The 20001-nt window shown below is 48.4% G+C and overlaps 2 protein-coding genes across 3 annotated transcripts in view; one reads left to right on the top strand and one right to left on the bottom strand.

Annotated features, from left to right (window-relative positions):
* Positions 1-2701, top strand: part of LGMN (legumain) — a 30126-nt gene extending 27425 nt beyond the window's left edge. The window contains exon 14 of the mRNA XM_075331227.1: positions 1977-2701. Within this exon, the coding sequence (XP_075187342.1) occupies positions 1977-2019 (43 nt within the window). The 3' untranslated portion in view covers positions 2020-2701. The remainder of the gene's footprint in view (positions 1-1976) is intronic.
* Positions 2702-14763: 12062 nt separating this feature from the next.
* RIN3 (Ras and Rab interactor 3) overlaps positions 14764-20001 on the bottom strand; it is a 48902-nt gene continuing 43664 nt past the window's right edge. For both annotated transcript variants that reach the window (XM_075329511.1, XM_075329510.1), the window contains exon 10: positions 14764-15485. In XM_075329511.1, the coding sequence (XP_075185626.1) occupies positions 15186-15485 (300 nt within the window). In that variant the 3' untranslated portion in view covers positions 14764-15185. The remainder of the gene's footprint in view (positions 15486-20001) is intronic.

Below are 20001 nucleotides of genomic sequence, written 5' to 3'. Positions count from 1 at the left end.
ACTCTGCAGATTTGATGTATCTTGTGCTTGCTGGTCCTGAGGAAGGGGGCTGAGACCCCTGAAACGCGTAGACCTATGCCGAAATAAAGTGTACATTGATCAAGCTTACATCTGGGATCTCTGGCGCGGTTATTTAAAACCCATCTCCGCTATTTCTCTCTGTTATGCAACCAATCATAGGCGCCTGTGGGCGGGGAAAGCAGGGAATACGAGATTGTTTAATGAGCGGCCGGCTTTTTCAAAATAGTACAAGCCGCCGCAGCAGTGTGAACGCCGTGCAGCGCCGCGCCGGGGGACGGGGAGTATGAGAGAGGGCTGCTAACTTCAGTCACTCCGGGGATTAGCGGTCACTGGTGAATCCTTCACAGGTGACCGCTAATCATGACGCGACACACAGACAGAGCCGCAGCATGACAATGAAGTTCACCCGAGTTCATTCTGATCGTGCGGCTCTGTCTGTGTCTGCTGTCAGTGGCCATGTAGCAGAGCTGAATGGCAGATGACATAGTAAAAAATACGCATTACACATGCATTACACACGCTAGTAAAATCATTAATTTATTCAGAAAAAGCATCGCACTTGCGTTGCACTCGGACCTAACCTGAACTAAAATCAGCCGAGTTTTTTTCAGCCAACTCGGACCGATTTTACTCGCATAGATGTGTTTCCAGCCTTAGAAGCTTCCAGATCTCCTCTCCTGGTGAAAGACCAGACCCCGAAGTAAAATAGAACTGAAGGCAAGGTATCGATTTTCTGGGCTAAATGCTTGGCACGAAGGCAAGGAAGCATTTTTCCTCTTCCATATGTAATCTGCACTTGCAAGACCTTCTTCTGATGGTGCGAAGTGGAAGACAATAATGGCAGTCCTCTTATTGTTCCGGCTGTTGTCAGCGCTTTTCATACTGTTACATAGAACTAGTGTGTTTACTACTCTCCCTCCTCCCACCCGCCTTCTCAAATCCCACCCTTCCTTCAGGTGGGGGGCACATTCTGCAGTCTTACTTGCCTTGTAGTGGTTTGAATGGGTAACTCCAAAGCAGCCTTTGTAGCCTTCCTCTCCTGATTGCCTTCCTGGTAGTCCTTCACCTCCATCACATGAGTGTCTGAGCTCATGGTCTGCTTCTGCTGCTCCCCTCCCCCATTACCCACTGGATCTGGCCTGCCATTGTGAAATGCTACAGATTTAAGAACTGAGTGCACACTCAGTTCTGGATTACTCCACTCCTGCAGTGGGGGCTTCCTGGGCTGTGTGCAGACTTGTGTTTAGAGTCTTCACCTCTCTGCCATTGGATGTGAATGCTGGGAGAAGGGTCCTGTAAGATGCAGTGGTCTGACCTCAAAATTGAGGAGACTATCCTGTGCTCACCCTGGGAGATTTTGGGTGTTCCATGGTCTTGTGTCCCCCTTACACATGTGTACTGATTTTAGTGTCTGAGATTTCATTGGGGCACACAGGAGACTATGGGGTGAATGTTGGCGACACATCCCCTGCCCCCTCCCCTCCACCTCCCAATATACATACCAGCTGGCATAGAAATAGTACTGATCACTTAGTGATAAAGCGGTAAGAACACCATGCTCTGGCCTCACTCCAAAATCAACCCCCCCCCCTGTACAGGTTATGTATTCCCAACACACACACATACCTACACACACACACACCTACACACACACACACAGGGATTGTACATTAAGTTCCAAATTATTTTTCTCCTCCTTTCTCTGCACAACATGGTGAGGCTTAAGCTGTGTTTTATGGTTTTTCTTTTTTTTTAATTTTTGTGGTGGTGGTGGTTTTGGTTGCTTGCATATGGGAAAGCATGTTACACCCCATCTCCACTATTTTGTCTTGTTGCCTTCTGGTGTGTACATTGTCCTCAGCCCGTGGCCCTGATAAAAGTGGCAGTGTCTTTGGCTGTGGACTGTATGTGTATATCTCCTGTATCATTCCTGTTTGTCCCCTTCTGTTCTGCAGGATCCTCCAGACTATAGGGAGCGTGTGCCAGGATCTGCTGTGATGGTAGCCCGGGCAGCGTCTGTAGGGATCTGCCCATCGCCCTCCACTCCCGGCTCTGCTGCACCAGATCTGTGACTATGGAGGCTCCTCATGCGATAACACAGGACTGAGATTATTCCTGATGAATCAAAGCAAGAAGCGAGTGTCTGCTGCGACCTCCATGATTGTGAGGACCCCCTCCCCGAGAAACCACAGATGTCAGCAGAGTCCCCACACAGCGCCCCCTGCTGGCTGCAGGTGACATCCACTACTGTGCAAATCAGAACTGACCTCACAAAGTACCTGCCTCTGCTGCCATCATGGCATCGCCGCTTCATCTTGTAACCACTGCCTTTACTGTCGATTGATCATAAAACCTGTTCTGCATCTTCCCGGCAAATTCTCGGATTCTCCACTGTGCTCCATTGTAGCCAATTCTACAAGGACATGTGGTAAATGATAGAGCAATGTGGACGTCCCCTTCCTATAATGACGTGAAAGCCGAAAAGAGCGGAGCGGCCCTCGCAGATCTGCACAATTCAACACAAAGGGAAGTGACTGCACTCCTAGAGGTCTCCCATTACTACACTCAGATTATGACTATTTCTGATGGGACCTGATTGTTTAAGATGTTGCATTCTTTTCTAAAAGGTGCAGGTTTTTTTTGCTTGTAAAATAGTTAAATTAAATGTCTGTCCCCCAGAGCCGTCATCTCATTATTAATCCCCTCCGCACTGGTGGAGCTAATTTGGACCATTATTTAGTGACACTGGTCTGCATTTTTAGTTAGAGAAGCATTTTAAATGGCCAATAAATAAGCCATAGGCTATGTGCGCACGTTGCGTCGTCCTAGTGGCAGTTCAAAACGCATATTTTGGCAGAAATTGCTTTTGCCAAAGTTGCTTTTGACCATCAAAATGCGGTAAATGTATGTGTATTTACTGCGTTTTCAGCGCTTTTTACTTGCTTTTTCATTGCCTAAAGTCAGATGCGTTTTGAACACAGACACAAAAAAGTTTTAACATACAAACACTATGAAAAAGAAAAGACAATTTAAATCATAACAAAAGTGGTTATATTTAATGAAATTATAGCGGTTTTATACTATTTTTGGCAAAAATATCAATAATGAAAATTTTCTTTATTTTAATTGTGTGTGTGAAGGGACATATTATTCCATTATTTTGATGTCAAAAGCATGCGTTTTGGAAGTCCAAAATGCATTGTTTCTGCAGGTAACACGCTGGAATTTTGACGATTGCTTTTTGCTACTTCTCATTGACTTCAATGTTAGCAAAACGCTGCCCAAATGGCAAAAACAATTGCCATGCTGCTTCTTTGAACGCATGTTTTTTGCCACAAATGATGCAAATTAAACGCAGCGTTTGGGGATTTCTAGTCCGCACTTTGCGTTTCCATTTTCCATTTTGCTGTCAAATCAAAACACATGCATTTTGGCATAAAAACTGACCTAAAAAGCACCTGAAACGCAAAGTGCGCACATAGCCTTAGCCCACTATTGTTAGAGAAGCAATTGGGGCTTAAGCCTTTTCTTTTTCCAAACAGTGGGCTACCACATTTTTGGGTCCATTAAATAGATTGAGATCACGGACCATGTGACTCCCACAAGAGAATGGCAAGCGGAAGTGCTGGATATAATCCGAACACTAATGTGAATTTGGGGCATATCTTTAGCGGAGGCTCAACACTATTTCAGCCATTGGAGGCCACAGATGTGGACGATCCACCCAAACCACACAAGGTGCACAGATGCTCTCCACTACGGTGTAAGGAAAGGAATTCCTCCACCCCAGAATGTGGAAATGTCAGGCACCGGGGAGTTTGAGGAATGTTTTTGACCATGAGAACCCTTGATGTGGAAATGTTTCAAATGTTTAAGGATAAATTATGGTCCAATTTGTTTTTGTGTCATAATCTCCCAACAAGGGAAAATGAATGTCTTTCTGGACAGGGTGCTGCCAGCCATGAGTTCATTGTTACCAAACCAGGAGGAGAATATTTTAGTTGTATCCATGTTGACATTTGTGGCCCTTGAGGCCTCAAACAAACTGTTTCCAATATTTCCCCCACAAATGCTTGCTTATAGTTGCTGCAGAAGAGCTCTCTCCACTGACCGGCCAACTGCACCTGCAACATAGGGTTAAGAAGTAGCAGCCATGTGGCCGCTTTCTTTGGTTGTCAGAGGGGTCATGGGGCACTTTTTGAGTTAACTTTCTCTGCTCATCCAGTAATGCGGCTTTCACACTACTTTTTTTTTTTTTTAGCATGCGTCATGAACTTTTTTTGCTGCAAAAGTGGATCCTGTTTTTGCAAAGAAACGCATGTTATTTTGCAGGATCCTGTCACTTTAAGTTTATGGGTGGGCATTGGAGTCATGTGATCGGGAGTGAGGGGAACTGAACGTGAAAGACAGGGAGCTGACAGCTGTGCAGGCTCGTAACCAAGGTAAACATCGGGTAACTTGCTTGGATACCTGATATTTACATTGGTTACGAGCGTCTGCAGCTGCTAGGAGCCGGCTCCCTGCACACGTAACCAAGGTAAACATCGGGTAACTAAGACCGCGGTTACCCAATATTTACCTTGGTTACGAACGTCCTCTGCTCTCAGGCGGGGGAGAGGAGAGAGACTGATCACGCGAGGCTGGTTTCTGGGCATGCTCAGTAGAGCAAGCAGGATCCTGTCTATCAGCATGCCAGCGTTCACATACGTTTGCGTGCCGTTTAGTCAGGATTCAGCAATTTGCAGTATTTGGACGCAGCTCAAAAATGCTACAAGTAGTGTTTTAGAAAAAAGTAAAAAAAAAAAACCTGCAAGTCGCTGGATCCTCACTATAACGCAGGTGAACGCATGTTGACGCGAGTCCATTGAAATAAACGCATTTGCACTGGATCCGTTTTTGCGTAAAAAAAAGTTCATGACGGATATAAAAAAAAACGTAGTGTGAAAGCCGCCGCCCCAGTTGAGACTTAAAGAAACCAAATATTATTTTGTGTTTAAAAATCTAACTTTACTAGGGGCTGACAAGTCTGTAAATGCCTTTTGTCAAATTACCCACCACAGTCATATACAGCAATTCCACCCTGGAATGAGCGCTCCTGTGCGTGGGGGGGGGGGGGGGGGGGGGGTGTGTCTTGGGGGGGGTCTTGGGGTGGGGGGGGGGGGCTGATGGCTGCTTCCTACTCATGTCTATATCTGTCTCCCCGGGTGTTTGTCCTCCTCACTCTGTGATAGGACAGCGCCATCTCGGTACACTGTGCTACACAATGTGTGCTTCACCTCCGGAGCACAGCGTCCCCCAGTGTTCTGTGTCCCCCAGTGTTCTGTGTCCCCCAGTGTTCTGCGTCCCCCAGTGTTCTGCGTCCCCCATGCTGATGAGAGCACGCACAGGAAGAAATGCTGGCAGTACCCGCAGCAGCGATCAGCGCTACAGATGGCAGGCTGCTGTGATCATTACTTGCTGCAGCTTGTACTCATTTGGACCTCCACTCCCAGCCGCTGCTCCTGTGAGTGCAGAGTGGAGCTCAGAGGGGGTACATGGGGTGCGGTGATCACAGCCTGCCAGCTATAGTGGTCTGATCTGGTGCCAGTATCCTGTGCAGAGCACACGGGTATACAGCAATATGGGCACAGTATACAGTGGAAAGGTCAGGACGGCGGATATACTGCTCCAACGCTCAGTGTGGGGTCAGCTGCTGATAAATAGTGTGCAGTTGTTGGCAAAAAGCACCATTTTGCACAATTACTTTTAGATTTTAGAGTTTACTGTTGGCTCTTCCAGGCAAACATTGTAAAAAGTGTAATATTAAGGTTAATGTGATCAGAAAGGCTTTTATAAAAAAAAAAAAAATATATAGTAGTTATTTCCATCCCATCTGTAAGCCCAATAACCAGTGCTGATATTATTCCATTCTACACGCCCTGGGTCAATCGAGAAGTCATCATGCCATTGTGGGCCGGATTTTGGTGGGGTTTGATCTATTACGTCCCTTTAATTTTTGCACTGAAGCTGCTGCCATCAGCATTGTGCACACGCCGGCCCCAGGGAAGTCCTGCTACATTAGTGGCATTTAGCGCAGGCAGTGGCTAAAGATAATCCCTACAAGTTAGGTTCAGTATGGATGCCAGCTATAGGAGTGTATGGATTGCGGCAGACCATGCACTGTGTACGGCCTCTCGTGTGCGGTCCTCACCTGGGCCCTGCACTCCTGTCCCGATTCCTCCACCTTGTCACAATCATCTCCAAGAGATCACCTTTTAGGGCTCATTAATATGACCGTTCCATTTGTACGGTCCACAAAACACTGGTTGGCCCTCTTTGTAGTCCACAAAAAGAAAAAAAAAAACCTCTCACACATGACACAGCCTGTATACAGAATGGAGGCCACACAGATGCATCCATCAATCCAAAAACCTCATCTGGCCAGATAGCTTACAAAATGCTGGGGAGTGGGACCTAGACCAATTGGCCATTCATTTGTCAATTTATCCATTTTGCACCTTTAGTGCCACATTAAATACAAATACTTCTTTTTGTGTCTAAGCACCCTTTAAATACAACGTTAAAACAACTTGGGGTTCCCCCTATTTTTTTCTAGCCAGCTCGTGGTTAGTCATATTAGGTAAAGTGGACAGCTGTGGTCTGGTATTCTCAGACTAGGGAGAGTCCAATAATTGTGGACCCTCCCTAGTCTAAGACTAGCAGGTTGCAGCTGCCCCAGAAGTGGCGCTTCCATTAGATGCGCCAATCCTGTTGCTTTAACACATTTGCCCCAGCTTATCCTAATGCCCTGGTGCAGTGGCAATTGCAGACATGTGATGTCACAGCATCTATCAGTTACTAGTCATCAGTAACCAGTCACTAATAGACAACATTGAATAAATTAAATGTAACATCACATTCCCTAGTTTAATTTAAAATTTGTAACCAAAAAAAATTGACGACAAATCTGGATCTGACATTGCCCCAATAAGGGGTTCCATGAGGATCCACTGTCACTGTCCCAGTCCCTGAAGAACAGTGTTCCCCATTGGCTGGGAGAGCAATGCAGTGACCTGAGCTAACATCAGGAGGTCAGCCCAGGTCACTGCAGGGGATGACGAGCGCTGCTGTCAGGAGGTCAGCCCAGGTCACTGCAGGGGATGACTAGCGCTGCTGTCAGGAGGTCAGCCCAGGTCACTGCAGGGGATGACTAGTGCTGCTGTCAGGAGGTTAGTGTGGTACATTACCTGCGGTGATGGAAGCCGCTGCACTCTGACATCAGCGCTGATGAGTAATGTCTGTCGTGTTCTCAGATCACCTCTTGCGAGTGGCCGGTGACATCACGTCTCACAGCCAAACACTGACTAGCAGTGACGTGAGAACATGGCTGTCAAGAGATTGCTGATTACTAATTATCTGCAGTGATGAACTTTGCTAATGTCAGGAGGGCAGGACTTCTTCCCTATGGCTGCTAGTACTGCAGTGTGAGGAGCTGCGGGGCAGGACACAGACTGCAGGGGCAACTGACTGCAGTCACACGGAAGTGCTTATGTGCAGCTGCTGGGGATTTTGCAGGCCCATTAACTTGCCATATGGCCATTCTGTTATTGGGGAACAGAATAGGACCTCTGTTGTGTAGGATCAGATGGCACACACAAGCATGGCCATGTGCCATCTGATGCTACACAACAAAGGACATGACCAAGATTGTCCTGGTCATTTCTTGTTTTTTTTTTTTTTTCCAGACCCATAGACTGGGCCAACTGAACAATTGTATGAATAAGCTCTCTGCACACTCTCTGCACACTCTCTGCACACTCTCTGCACACTCTCTGCACACTCTCTGCACACTCTCTGCACACTCTCTGCACACTCTCTGCACACTCTCTGCACACTCACATAGAAACAAGCCAGTACATGCATTTTGTTGGGGAGGAGTTGTTTTATCTGCATGTTGACTGCATCACTGTAAAGGGGGCCATAAATTACACCCAGTGCACTGGGGGTTAAAGGGAACCTGTCATCAGAAATTTAGCTTTAAACCTAAGAGTCCCCCCCTCTGCAGCTCGTGGGCTGCATTCTAGCAGGTTTCTATACTTTTTGTGGCCCCTTTTAAACCAAATTAAATACTTTATAAACTTGTACCTTTTGCCATGTAAATTTTGTAAATCGTCCATGGGGGCGGGCTCTCTGGTGACCGTTGCTGTTCCTCCAGCACATTGACGCCGTCCCCCCACGCTCCATTTCATCCATCAGGACGCCGCCCCTGGGCGCCCGAGTTGCCGCCCACGCCAGGATCGCTGGTGACGTGTGTCACAAGCACGAGATTATGGGTGGCACTGTGATTGCATCGCAAGTGCCCGCCCATAATCTCGTGGACGCGCTTTCCCCCACTGCCTCCAGCGTTCTGCGCAAGCGCTCGCCGGCCAAATGGCCTGACGTCACCTCCTTCCCATCTTACCCTGCAGCAGGGCAAGATGGGAAAGAGATGACGTCAGGTCATCTGGCCAGCAAACGCTTGCGCAGAACGCTGGAGGAAGAGGGGAAAGTGCGGTCACGAGGTTATGGGCGGCACTTGCTGATGACACTCACAGCGCCACCCATAACCTCGTGCCTGCGCAAAACGTCACCAGCGGTCACACAGTACCGCTACAGTCGTACAGCGCATGCGCGGGACCACGGGCGCCGTCTTGAGATATGAAATTCAGCGTTGGGGGGGCGGCGTAAATCTGCTCGAGGAACAGCAACGGTCAGCAGAGAGCCCACCCCCATGGACGATTTACAAAATTTACATAGCAAAAGGTACAAGTTTATAAAGTATTTAATTTGGTTTAAAAGGGGCCACAAAAAGTACAGGAACCTGCTAGAATCAGCCCAGGAGCTGCAGAGGGGGGGACTCTTAGGTTTAAAGCAAAATTTCTGATGACAGGTTCCCTTTAAGGTAGATTGCATTTATTGCATAGCTTCCTTTAACCCCATCTGCATCCCAGACCACTTACCAAAGAAACAGTCAATCTGTGCTTTTTAAATGACCCTGATGTGAAGAAGAAAGGAAAGATGTAGATCAGGACAATGTTTTCTCAAGACTTTCCAAGAGAAAGTCTCAGAAGAAGAAGAGGACTGAGGTAGGGTGCGGCTGTGGGCTCCCAGAGACCATAGGAAGTGGCTAGTGACCTGCTTTTACGGCCAGCCAAAGAGATATGGCAGGCCTTAGGCTATGTGCCCACGCTGCAGAAAATGCCGTGGAGTTTTTCAAAAATCTGCAGCACAGCTACTCCCCAGCCATTTCTATGGCATTTGGGAACTGCTGTGCCCACGCTGCAGATTTTTACGCAGCGGAAATAATGCGGATTTCTCTGCGAAAAAAAATCATCAGCATGTCAATTATTCCTGCGGATTTCTCCGCAGGGTCCCATATATTTACCTGCCATAGCAGACACCAGAGTCACTTTCTCCGTCCGGTGCACAGCAGCGCAGGAAGAGTTGGGCGGGGCCTGCACGAGCTCCGGTCATGTGACAGCCGGAGCTAGTTCAGGCCCGCCCACCTTCTCCTGCAGACGCTGACAGTGACCCGGCCGCCGGAAAGCGAGGTGCTGCATGATGGAGGTATGAACTCCCCTGATCACTCCAGCACATGTTCTGCATTGAGGATGCAGTGCTGAAGCCATGGTACTGTGTCCTCAATGCAGAATGCCCGCACCATATCCGCAGGACATTCCGCAGCATGGAAACAGACAGAAGTTGTGCTGCGGTTTCCTGGGAGCTCCTGCGGAATGTCTTGTGGATATATCCGCAGGACACTGTCCCCGTGGGCACATAGCCTTAGACACAGAACTGACCCTACACACCCCGTACCAGCCACAGAATAGGAGAGTTGGGGCAGTAGAGTCTTCCCCGTGCATTGTTCAGTGTCAGACACCCCCCAGCAGGGACCACTAAGTTGAGACCCTATGAAATTCTGTTTAAATATCTGGGGGTACTTCTAAACAACGAGTTTAGTTAACTAAACATTTGACTAATATACGTTCAAGTTTTCTCCTCCAGATCCAACCAGATCTAGATCTTAAGGCCCCGTCTGTCACACACAGAGGAGAGATCTTTGGCAGATCTGTGGTTGCAGTGAAATTGGGGACAGAGATTTATCTGTGTGTGACGGGGTCTTTTCTCTCTCTCGTCCTCTCTCTTTCTTTCTTTCTTACAAAGATCCACGCATCCCACTACAAAAGATGTGGGAGCTGGGACCAGGAGATGGCTCTTCCCTCTTCTACCCAACACTTTGTGCCCAGAAGATGACTGTGCATCCCACCTTTTAATGTCCCACCATTACCGCCTGAGGAATAGGAGACTGAGTGAAAGCAACCCTGATAAATAAGAGCTGATGAGGACTGCCGCCACCCCCCCCTTCCTGAATAACGTGTGCCAGCGTGGAACATAGCCACGAGGATACGTCAGGATCTGGCTTCCTATGCATAGTCTGTTGGGTGGGGAGGTTCATCCACAAGGGATGGGGTATCTCGTATGCGAGTGAGGTAACCATCGCCATTAGGACAGATCGATAGGCAAAAAGTCTTTATCTCCAAAGGGGGGAGACTCAGGAAAAACGTAAGGAATGTTATGAGTATTAGCCATAAGATTATGAAGTATTAAGAGTTATAAAGATATCCAAAAAAACAGTTACATAGTTACTAAGGTTGAAAAAAGATCTAGGTCCATCTAGTTCACCCTTCCTCCACCAGTTCTACATTTGGTCACTAAGTCATTTATAACCCACAATGTTGTGTAGTGAGGAATCATCCGCCTGATATAAAGCTGTTCTAGTATCTGCCATTACTACCTCTTGTGGTCGCATTCCACAGTCTGACTGCTCTAACTGTAAAGAATCCTTTCCTATTTAGGTGTCGGAATCGCTTTTCTTCCACTCGCAGTGAGTGCCCCCTGGTCCTTAGTACTGTCTTTGGAAGGAATAAGTCCTGCGCCGTCCTTTATATGGACCACACATGTATTTATACATATAAATGAGATCTCCTCTGAGACGTCTTTTTTTCTAAGCTAAACATATCTAACTTTTTCAACCTGTCATCATACGGGCGGCCTCCATTACTCATCATACGGGCGGCCTCCATTACTCATCATACGGGCGGCCCCATTACGCATCATACGGGCGGCCTCCATTACTCATCATCCGGGCGGGCCTCGATTACTCATCATCCGGGAGGCCTCCATTCCTCATCATACGGGCGGCCTCCATTCCTCATCATACGGGCGGCCTCCATTCCTCATCATACGGGCGGCCTCCATTCCTCATCATACGGGCGGCCTCCATTCCTCATCATACGGGCGGCCTCCATTCCTCATCATACGGGCGGCCTCCATTCCTCATCATACGGGCGGCCTCCATTCCTCATCATACGGGCGGCCTCCATTCCTCATCATACGGGCGGCCTCCATTCCTCATCATACGGGAGGCCTCCATTCCTCATCATACGGGCGGCCTCCATTCCTCCTCATACGGGCGGCCTCCATTACTCATCATACGGGAAGCCTCCATTACTCATCATACGGGCGGCCTCCATCCCTCATCATACGGGCGGCCTCCATTACTCATCATACGGGAGGCCTCCATTAGTCATCATACTGGCGGCCTCCATTCCTCCATCATACGGGCGGCCTCCATTCCTCCATCATACGGGCGGCCTCCATTCCTCCATCATACGGGCGGCCTCCATTCCTCCATCATACGGGCGGCCTTCATTCCTCATCATACGGGCGGCCTCCATTCCTCATCATACGGGAGGCCTCCATTAGTCATCATACGGGAGGCCTCCATTAGTCATATGGGCAGCCTCCATTCCTCATCATACGGGAGGCCTCCATTACTCACCATACGGGAGGCCTCCATTCCTCATCATACGGGAGGCCTCCATTCCTCATCATACGGGCGGCCTCCATTACTCATCATACGGGAAGCCTCCATTACTCATCATACGGGAGGCCTCCATTACTCATCATACGGGCGGCCTCCATTACTCATCATACGGGCGGCCTCCATTCCTCCATCATACGGGCGGCCTCCATTCCTCCATCATACGGGCGGTCTCCATTCCTCATCATACGGGCGGCCTCCATTCCTCATCATACGGGCGGCCTCCATTAGTCATCATACGGGCGGCCTCCATTCCTCCTCATACGGGAGGCCTCCATTACTCACCATACGGGCGGCCTCCATCACTCATCATACGGGAGGCCTCCATTCCTCCATCATACGGGCGGCCTCCATTCCTCATCATACGGGAGGCCTCCATTCCTCATCATACGGGCGGCCTCCATTCCTCCTCATACGGGAGGCCTCCATTACGCATCATACGGGAGGCCTCCATTACGCATCATACGGGCGGCCTCCATTACGCATCATACGGGCGGCCTCCATTCCTCCTCATACGGGAGGCCTCCATTACGCATCATACGGGAGGCCTCCATTACGCATCATACGGGAGGCCTCCATTACGCATCATACGGGAGGCCTCCATTACGCATCATACGGGAGGCCTCCATTAGTCATCATACGGGAGGCCTCCATTCCTCATCATACGGGCGGCCTCCATTCCTCATCATACGGGCGGCCTCCATTCCTCATCATACGGGCGGCCTCCATTCCTCATCATACGGGCGGCCTCCATTACTCATCATATGGGCGGCCTCCATTCCTTGTAGTAATCTAGTTGCCCGCCTTTGAACTGACTATCTTCTGAATGTCCTTTTTAAAATGTGGAGCCCAAAATTGAATCCCATATTCCAGATGTGGCCTTACAAGTGATTTATAGAGGGGTAACAATACGTTGGGATCACGAGATCTAATCTCTCTTTTTATACACCCTAGAATCTTGTTTGCTTTTGCAGCTGCTGCTTGACATTGATGCTGCTGCTCAGTTTATTTGTAATGAGAATACCCAAGTCCTTCTCCTGTTCTGTAGTCCGGGGGTTACTTCCATTTAATGTATACGCAGCTATAGGATTACTCCGTCCTAGGTGCATTACTTTACATTTATCAACATTAAATCTCATTTGCCAAGTATCTGCCCATTCTGACATCTTATCCAGATCTTTTTGTAATATTATACTATCAAGGTCAGTTTTTAATATCCTACATAGTTTGGTATCATCAGCAAAGACTGACACTTTACTATCGATCGCATCCATCATTAATATCCTACATAGTTACAATATCCTACACATTTTTAATATCCTACATAGTTTGGTGTCATCAGCAAAGACTGACACTGTACTATCAATCGCATCTGTCATTAATAAAGAGATTAAAAAGAATTGGTCCTAGCACAGATCCCTGCGGTCCCCACTGCTCCCACTACAGATCCCTGCGGCACCCCACTGCTCCCACTACAGATCCCTGCGGCACCCCACTGCTCCCACTACAGATCCCTGCGGCACCCCACTGCTCCCACTACAGATCCCTGCGGCTCCCACTACAGATCCCTGCGTCACCCCACTGCTCCCACTACAGATCCCTGCGGCACCCCACTGCTCCCACTACAGATCCCTGCGGCACCCCACTGCTCCCACTACAGATCCCTGCGGCACCCCACTGCTCCCACTACAGATCCCTGCGTCACCCCACTGCTCCCACTACAGATCCCTGCGGCACCCCACTGCTCCCACTACAGATCCCTGCGTCACCCCACTGCTCCCACTACAGATCCCTGCGGCACCCCACTGCTCCCACTACAGATCCCTGCGGCACCCCACTGCTCCCACTACAGATCCCTGCGGCACCCCACTGCTCCCACTACAGATCCCTGCGGCACCCCACTGCTCCCACTACAGATCCCTGCGGCACCCCACTGCTCCCACTACAGATCCCTGCGGCACCCCACTGCTCCCACTACAGATCCCTGCGGCACCCCACTGCTGACTACAGGATTTAAGAAAGTGCTTGAACTGTGTACAACACCTATGTCTGAATGCAAATATCAGACTCAACAGACAGACTGGACTTTATGTGACAAGTGAATCATGCGGACATAGCTAATGTACAATGAACTTCCTCCTTTATATTAAGCTTAGTCTGTAATATACAGTATACTTGTATTTTATCCAATAGGAGACGTGTTACGTATTCTTGGCTGCTAAGCAAATAATTCCTTTTAAATGTTTGTGGACTTCCGTAATGAAACCAGTCCTATTTTCTATGCAGATCCGTGTCATTCCTCGGGGCTGTATGGAAGAATAGTAGCATGCTACTAACAAATGACGCTTTATTTGGATGCAGACAGGGTTAAGGTAGATGCATTATTAGATTGCATCACGGTAAATTTATGGCCCCCCCTTAACATGAGACTATCCAGGTGAGGATCCCATGTCCTATTAGACCCCACAGTGACATACTTGGGTTTACTGATCACACTACAAGCAATTAAATGCTATGCCAGGACCTACAAGCATGGAGAGACCGGGCTGGATAAGGCCCCATTGATTAGTTGGAGCTGTAACCAAATTGGACATGGCTTGTACTTGTAATTCAGGGGCCAGATGTGCTGCGCCACAGGACAATGTGTGATAACGGGCAACTGTCCGTACTGAGCAGCCGGATCAGACTGATCTATGCGGATCCACATGATTCCACTGACTTTGCACTATAGATGTAGACCTCGTCCCTGGTCTTCAGTATTCGGTATCGGAGTACAGACGATGGAGTCTGTGGCCAGGATTGTGCCTACATCACTCATTAAAAAATAACGCCACAGTCTGTTCCTGTATCAATATTTGTGAGTTATTTAATGGATGGTGCCAGATGCCACATATTGGGGTTCAGCTGCAGATTATTCTGGGCCACCTACAGAACTTACATATATAAAAAAAAAAACCCCGGCATGGCTATGATAGGCCGGTCTGCAGATCCACAAATGTGTGGCCCATTATGGAGCTCATACTGGAACCATTGCACAGTCCAATGTTCTCTCCCTCCCCGCGCTGCCGAGGCCGGTGTGTGAGGACTGACCACTCGTGGAAGCAAGGTCTGAGAATAATAAGGCAGATGTGTGGTCTTCCAGCTTTCCCCATTACTGCAACATGGCCAGAAAGTAAATCATCCAGCGGGGGGGGGTTTAGGGTTGGTCCAGCCATTCCCTCCCCCCAATAGTTGATGACATAAAGCAAAGTTCCCCTTGTGTCTAGAGGAGGTTGATCTCGCTGACCACCGTGTCCTTGCTGCTGCGCTGTCTGTACACGAAGTGGAAGTCCGGCTTCTGCTCCATGTTCATCAGCTGAGACTTCACCTGCTGAGGGAAGGCGTCTTCTGTCAGCCGCAGGCAGCGGCCATTCACCTGCACAAAGAGGCCGTAATCCTCCGCTGGAGACACATTGAACTTCTGGGCACATTCCCGAGTCACCTCCGCCACCGTCAGCTCCGGTTTAGTTGCTAAAGTTCTGGTTTGGGAGTTTAACTCCAGGAAAGAGATTGTGATGAAATCCTGGTGGGGGGAGACAAGGAAATACACATCATTTACACTTGTGGAGGGCTGTGGCTGTTATGAGACAGTCCAAAAGTTGATTACTTAAAAGCTGGAGAACTTACCATGGGGGGGTGGGAGCTACAACATTGCTTATAATGCAAAATGACTTAATTTGATAAGTTCTCAAATAACTATTTTACAACTGATGGCTGACCCCTCTTTCACCCCACTTTGACACCAAGTTGTGGCTTATGTCAAACATTACTATTAATTTTATAAAAAAAAAAAAAATATATAGGGTATAAACAATTATTCTAAATTTAGAATTTTTAATGCTTCTATAATATATTACAAATGGTATTAACAATATGCCCAAGTTTGTCTAATTACAGCATCCCCTGAAAAAAAACAACATTTGAAACGCGCGTCGGGATATAGCGGTACACAGAACATTCTTGACCATTGTTAAGGTATTTTGACTCTAGCAACACTTTTTTGCACTTCACAGGCACTTTAGTCTAATATGCTAGTTTGCCTCATACCTTCTTTCCATACATATTATATATAGCTGCATTTTTAAAAAAAAGCACCTTATGTAGTTATATATATATATTCATGGATTTTTACATCTTTTGGTCAGTATATATATATATATATATATATATACACACACATATATATATATACACATTATCTATATATACACCTATCTATCTATCTATCTATCTATATATATATATATATATATATATATAGTGTGTGTGTAAAATATATTTATTTATTTATTACACACACACACATACATATACATATATATATATATACATATATATATATATATATATATATATATATATATATATATATATATATATATATATATATATATATATATATATATATATATATATATATATATATATATATATATATATTATATATAAATTCTGAACATGTATTATATGTAATTTTTAAAAAACAATAAAAAATGTTTTCTAAAAAAAGACAACAATCCCTTTTTATTAACCTCTTCTGGTTTTTAAAAGGTATTTTTGATTATTATGATTATTTAACGGTGTTTTAAATATACTAACACCTATAGCTTATGACAAACAAGAGATATCTTAGCTTAGGTTGTTTTAATTTAGTTTAAATTTTGTTTAAATATTCAAGTTAACACTTGAATCAACGCTATTATTACTTTGAAAACTCTATTTTTAAGAGATAAGGTAACATTGATAGGAGAGAGCATTTGACAAGGTTTAAAACCAAATTATACTTTTTAAACATGTGTGATCTGATTGGGAACTGTTACCAGGATGGATAGCCTAGAGCAGTGATGGCGAACCTATGGCACGCGTGCCACCAGGGGCACGCAGAGCCCATTCTGCTGGCACGCGTGCTGTCGCCTGATCCTGCCGCTTTGATCTGTTGGTGCGGTGGCGCCGGCAGTTCTAAGCTGTGTTGGAGCGGAGGAGACATTTCTCCTCGCTCTGACACTCCTCCTCTCCCAGGCCGCAGGTCTGTTGCCTAGGAGACGGAGGATCGTCAGTGAGCGGCGCCGGCGTGATGACGTCTTCTGGCCGCGTGGGAACTGAGGACACAGTGGGGGAGCGTGTGCAGGAAGGTGAGTTGTTTGTTGCTTTTTTTTTCCGTATAACTTGTGTGCAGCTGTGCCAAGGTGGGGATGAGGGGGCCAGTGCCAGCATGGGGGGGAGAACATACATGCCAGCATGGGGGGGAACATACATGCCAGCATGGGGGGGGGAGAACACACATGTCAGCATGGGGAAGGGACACACATGCCAGCATGGGGGGGGAACATACATGCCAGCATGGGGGGAACATACATACCAGCATGGGGGGGAGAACACACATGCCAGCATGGGGGGGAGCACACATGCTAGCATGGGAGGGGGAATACACATGCTAGCATGGGGGGAGAACATACATGCCAGCATGGGGGGGAACACACATGCCAGCATGGGGGGAGAAAACATACATGCCAGCATGGGGGGGAGAAAACATGCATGCCAGCATGAGGGGGGGGAACATGTATGCCAGGATGGAGGAAAAATGCATGCCAGCATGGGGAAAACATGCATGCCAGGATGGGGGAAACATGCATGCCAGGATGGGGGGAAACATGCATGACAGGATGGGGGGAAACATGCATGACAGGATGGGGAAAACATGCATGCCAGGATGGAGGAAACAAACATGCCAGGATGGAGGAAACATACATGCCAGGATGGAAGAAACATGTGTCGCGGGCGGAGGAGGGGACGCTGTGCTCTCCCACTGCTCGGGTCCGGCGGCCGCTGCTGCTGCGGCTGCTGTTGCTGCTCGGTGGTGGCTCGAGCGGTGGGGCCGGATCCCGGGGACTCGAGCGGCGCTCCTCGCCCGTGAGTGAAAAGGGGATGATTGGTTGTGGGGGTTTTGATTATGGATGTTGTCCGTGACGCCACCCACGGTTGTGGTGATTTTGGTGACACCACCGCTGCTCTGGACGGGGATCCCGGGAGCGGTGACTGGGAGCAGCTTGGTTGTTATTCCTCCCCTCCGTGGGTAGGGGGTTGGTTGTCCCGGGGCCCGGTGATGGGGTAGGGATGGATGACAGGCGGGTTGCGGGGCCTGATGAGGTGCAGGGTCGCAGGGGCAGCGCTGTGCCGCACGGCACGGAGGTTCTCACTCAGCCCAATGATGAGGACACAGTTCACGGTAAAACAAGCGGCTGGATGGACGGGTCCCTCGGACGGCTGCGGTGTTGTTGCTCCCTGCAGGTTAGCGGTGACTGACTTTTCCCTGCACCTACGCTGTCTGTACGGTTCCAATGGGTTCCCACTGTTAACCCGCTCCCCGACTTGGATATGGGCCGGAGGAGCCCCTTTTGCCCGCAGGCGCTGGCCCTGAGAAACGGTTGCCTTGGCGGTGGCGGTGTCTCTCTCACTGGGTTGGACTGTTGCCTTCGGGACTTGACTGTTTGGAAACCCAGGAGGTCCCCTTCACTAACGGATTCGGCAAATTCACGGCGACTCCTAGCCTTGCCGGGGTCCGAAAAGCCCCTGTCACTGGTGCTGGCTTCTCTTTGTGTACCGGTCCGGTACCGCCGGGCCACCACCCGTCCACGGTCCTTACGGTAGACTCCAATCAGCCACTCCTGCAGACGGTCACCACCGTCTGCCAACCTTGCTGTCTCGCCCGGGCCACACAGCCGGACGCTGTCAGTCAGTTGCTCCGCTACTACACTTTCCTCCTTCCACTTTCACTGTCCAAAACTGAACTGCTCCTTTTTCCCGCCTCCAGGACTGTGAACTCCTCGGTGGGCGGGACCAACCGCCTGGCCCACCCCCTGGTGTGAACATCAGCCCCTGGAGGAAGGCAACAAGGGTTTTGTGTCTGACCTTGATGTGCCTGCCGGGAGTATGGGGTGTGTGGGTGTTGTGCTCTGTGTCTCCTGGCCTGTCCATGGCGACACACATGCATGCCAGGATGGGGGGAAACACGCATGCCAGGATGGGGGGAAACACGCATGCCAGGAAGGGGGGAAACACGCATGCCAGGAAGGGGAAACATGCATGCCAGAATGGGGAAAACATGCATGCCAGGCTGGAGGAAACATGCATGCCAGGATGAGGAAAACATACATGCCAGGATGGAGAAAGCATACATGCCAGCAGTGGTAAACAAACATGCCAGGATGGGGAACAATGCATGGCAGGATGGGGAAAACATATATGCCAAGATGGAGGAAACATGCATGCCAGGATGGGGAAAACATGCATGCCAGGATGGAGGAAACATGCCACGATAGGGTACATTTACCAGGAAGGGGAACATTTACCAGGATGGCGAACATGTTAAGATAGGGAAAATTTACCGGGATGGGGAACATTTACCAGGAAGGGGAACATGCCAGGAAGGTGGACATTTACCAGGATGGGGGTACATGCTAGGAAGGGGGACATTTACCTGGATGGGGGTACATTTACAAGGATGGGCAATATGTCAGGATGGGGTACATTTACCAGCATGGGGGAACATGCCAGAATGGGGTACATTTACCAGGATGGAGGACATTTACCAGGATGAGGTATATTTACCAGGATGGGGCCATGATGGGGACAAATATACCAGAATGTAGGAAATATATATCAGGATGGGGGACATGTTTACCAAGAAGTGGCCCAGGATGGGGGACATAACTACACAATGAAAGGGGAGGGGAGCAACTCGTACGTCTTTATGGGATTTCAAGATGTCAGACTTTGAAATGTAGATGTGGATTACAGGGTGAAATCATTACATGCTAAAATCTCTGTCTAATATGCTGCAATTTTTTCCAGAAAGATCAATCCAACTGCTGTGTCTGGAAAGGGCAGGGGCTCAGCTTCAATGTGTGGTAAGCATGCATGAGCGTGATCCCCCTGCTGAGGAGAAGAGAAGACTGCAAAGGTAAGATTAAAATCAATTATTTACATGACAGGATTGGTTGGCACTTCGGAAATAAAGTTGGGTTTAGGGCTACAGTTTG

This window comes from Anomaloglossus baeobatrachus, chromosome 12, assembly GCF_048569485.1.
Source record: "Anomaloglossus baeobatrachus isolate aAnoBae1 chromosome 12, aAnoBae1.hap1, whole genome shotgun sequence".
In the NCBI taxonomy this organism is placed as follows: Eukaryota; Metazoa; Chordata; class Amphibia; order Anura; family Aromobatidae; genus Anomaloglossus; species Anomaloglossus baeobatrachus.
Note: the sequence above shows the minus strand (reverse complement) of the source record. Positions and strands in the feature narration are given on the sequence as shown.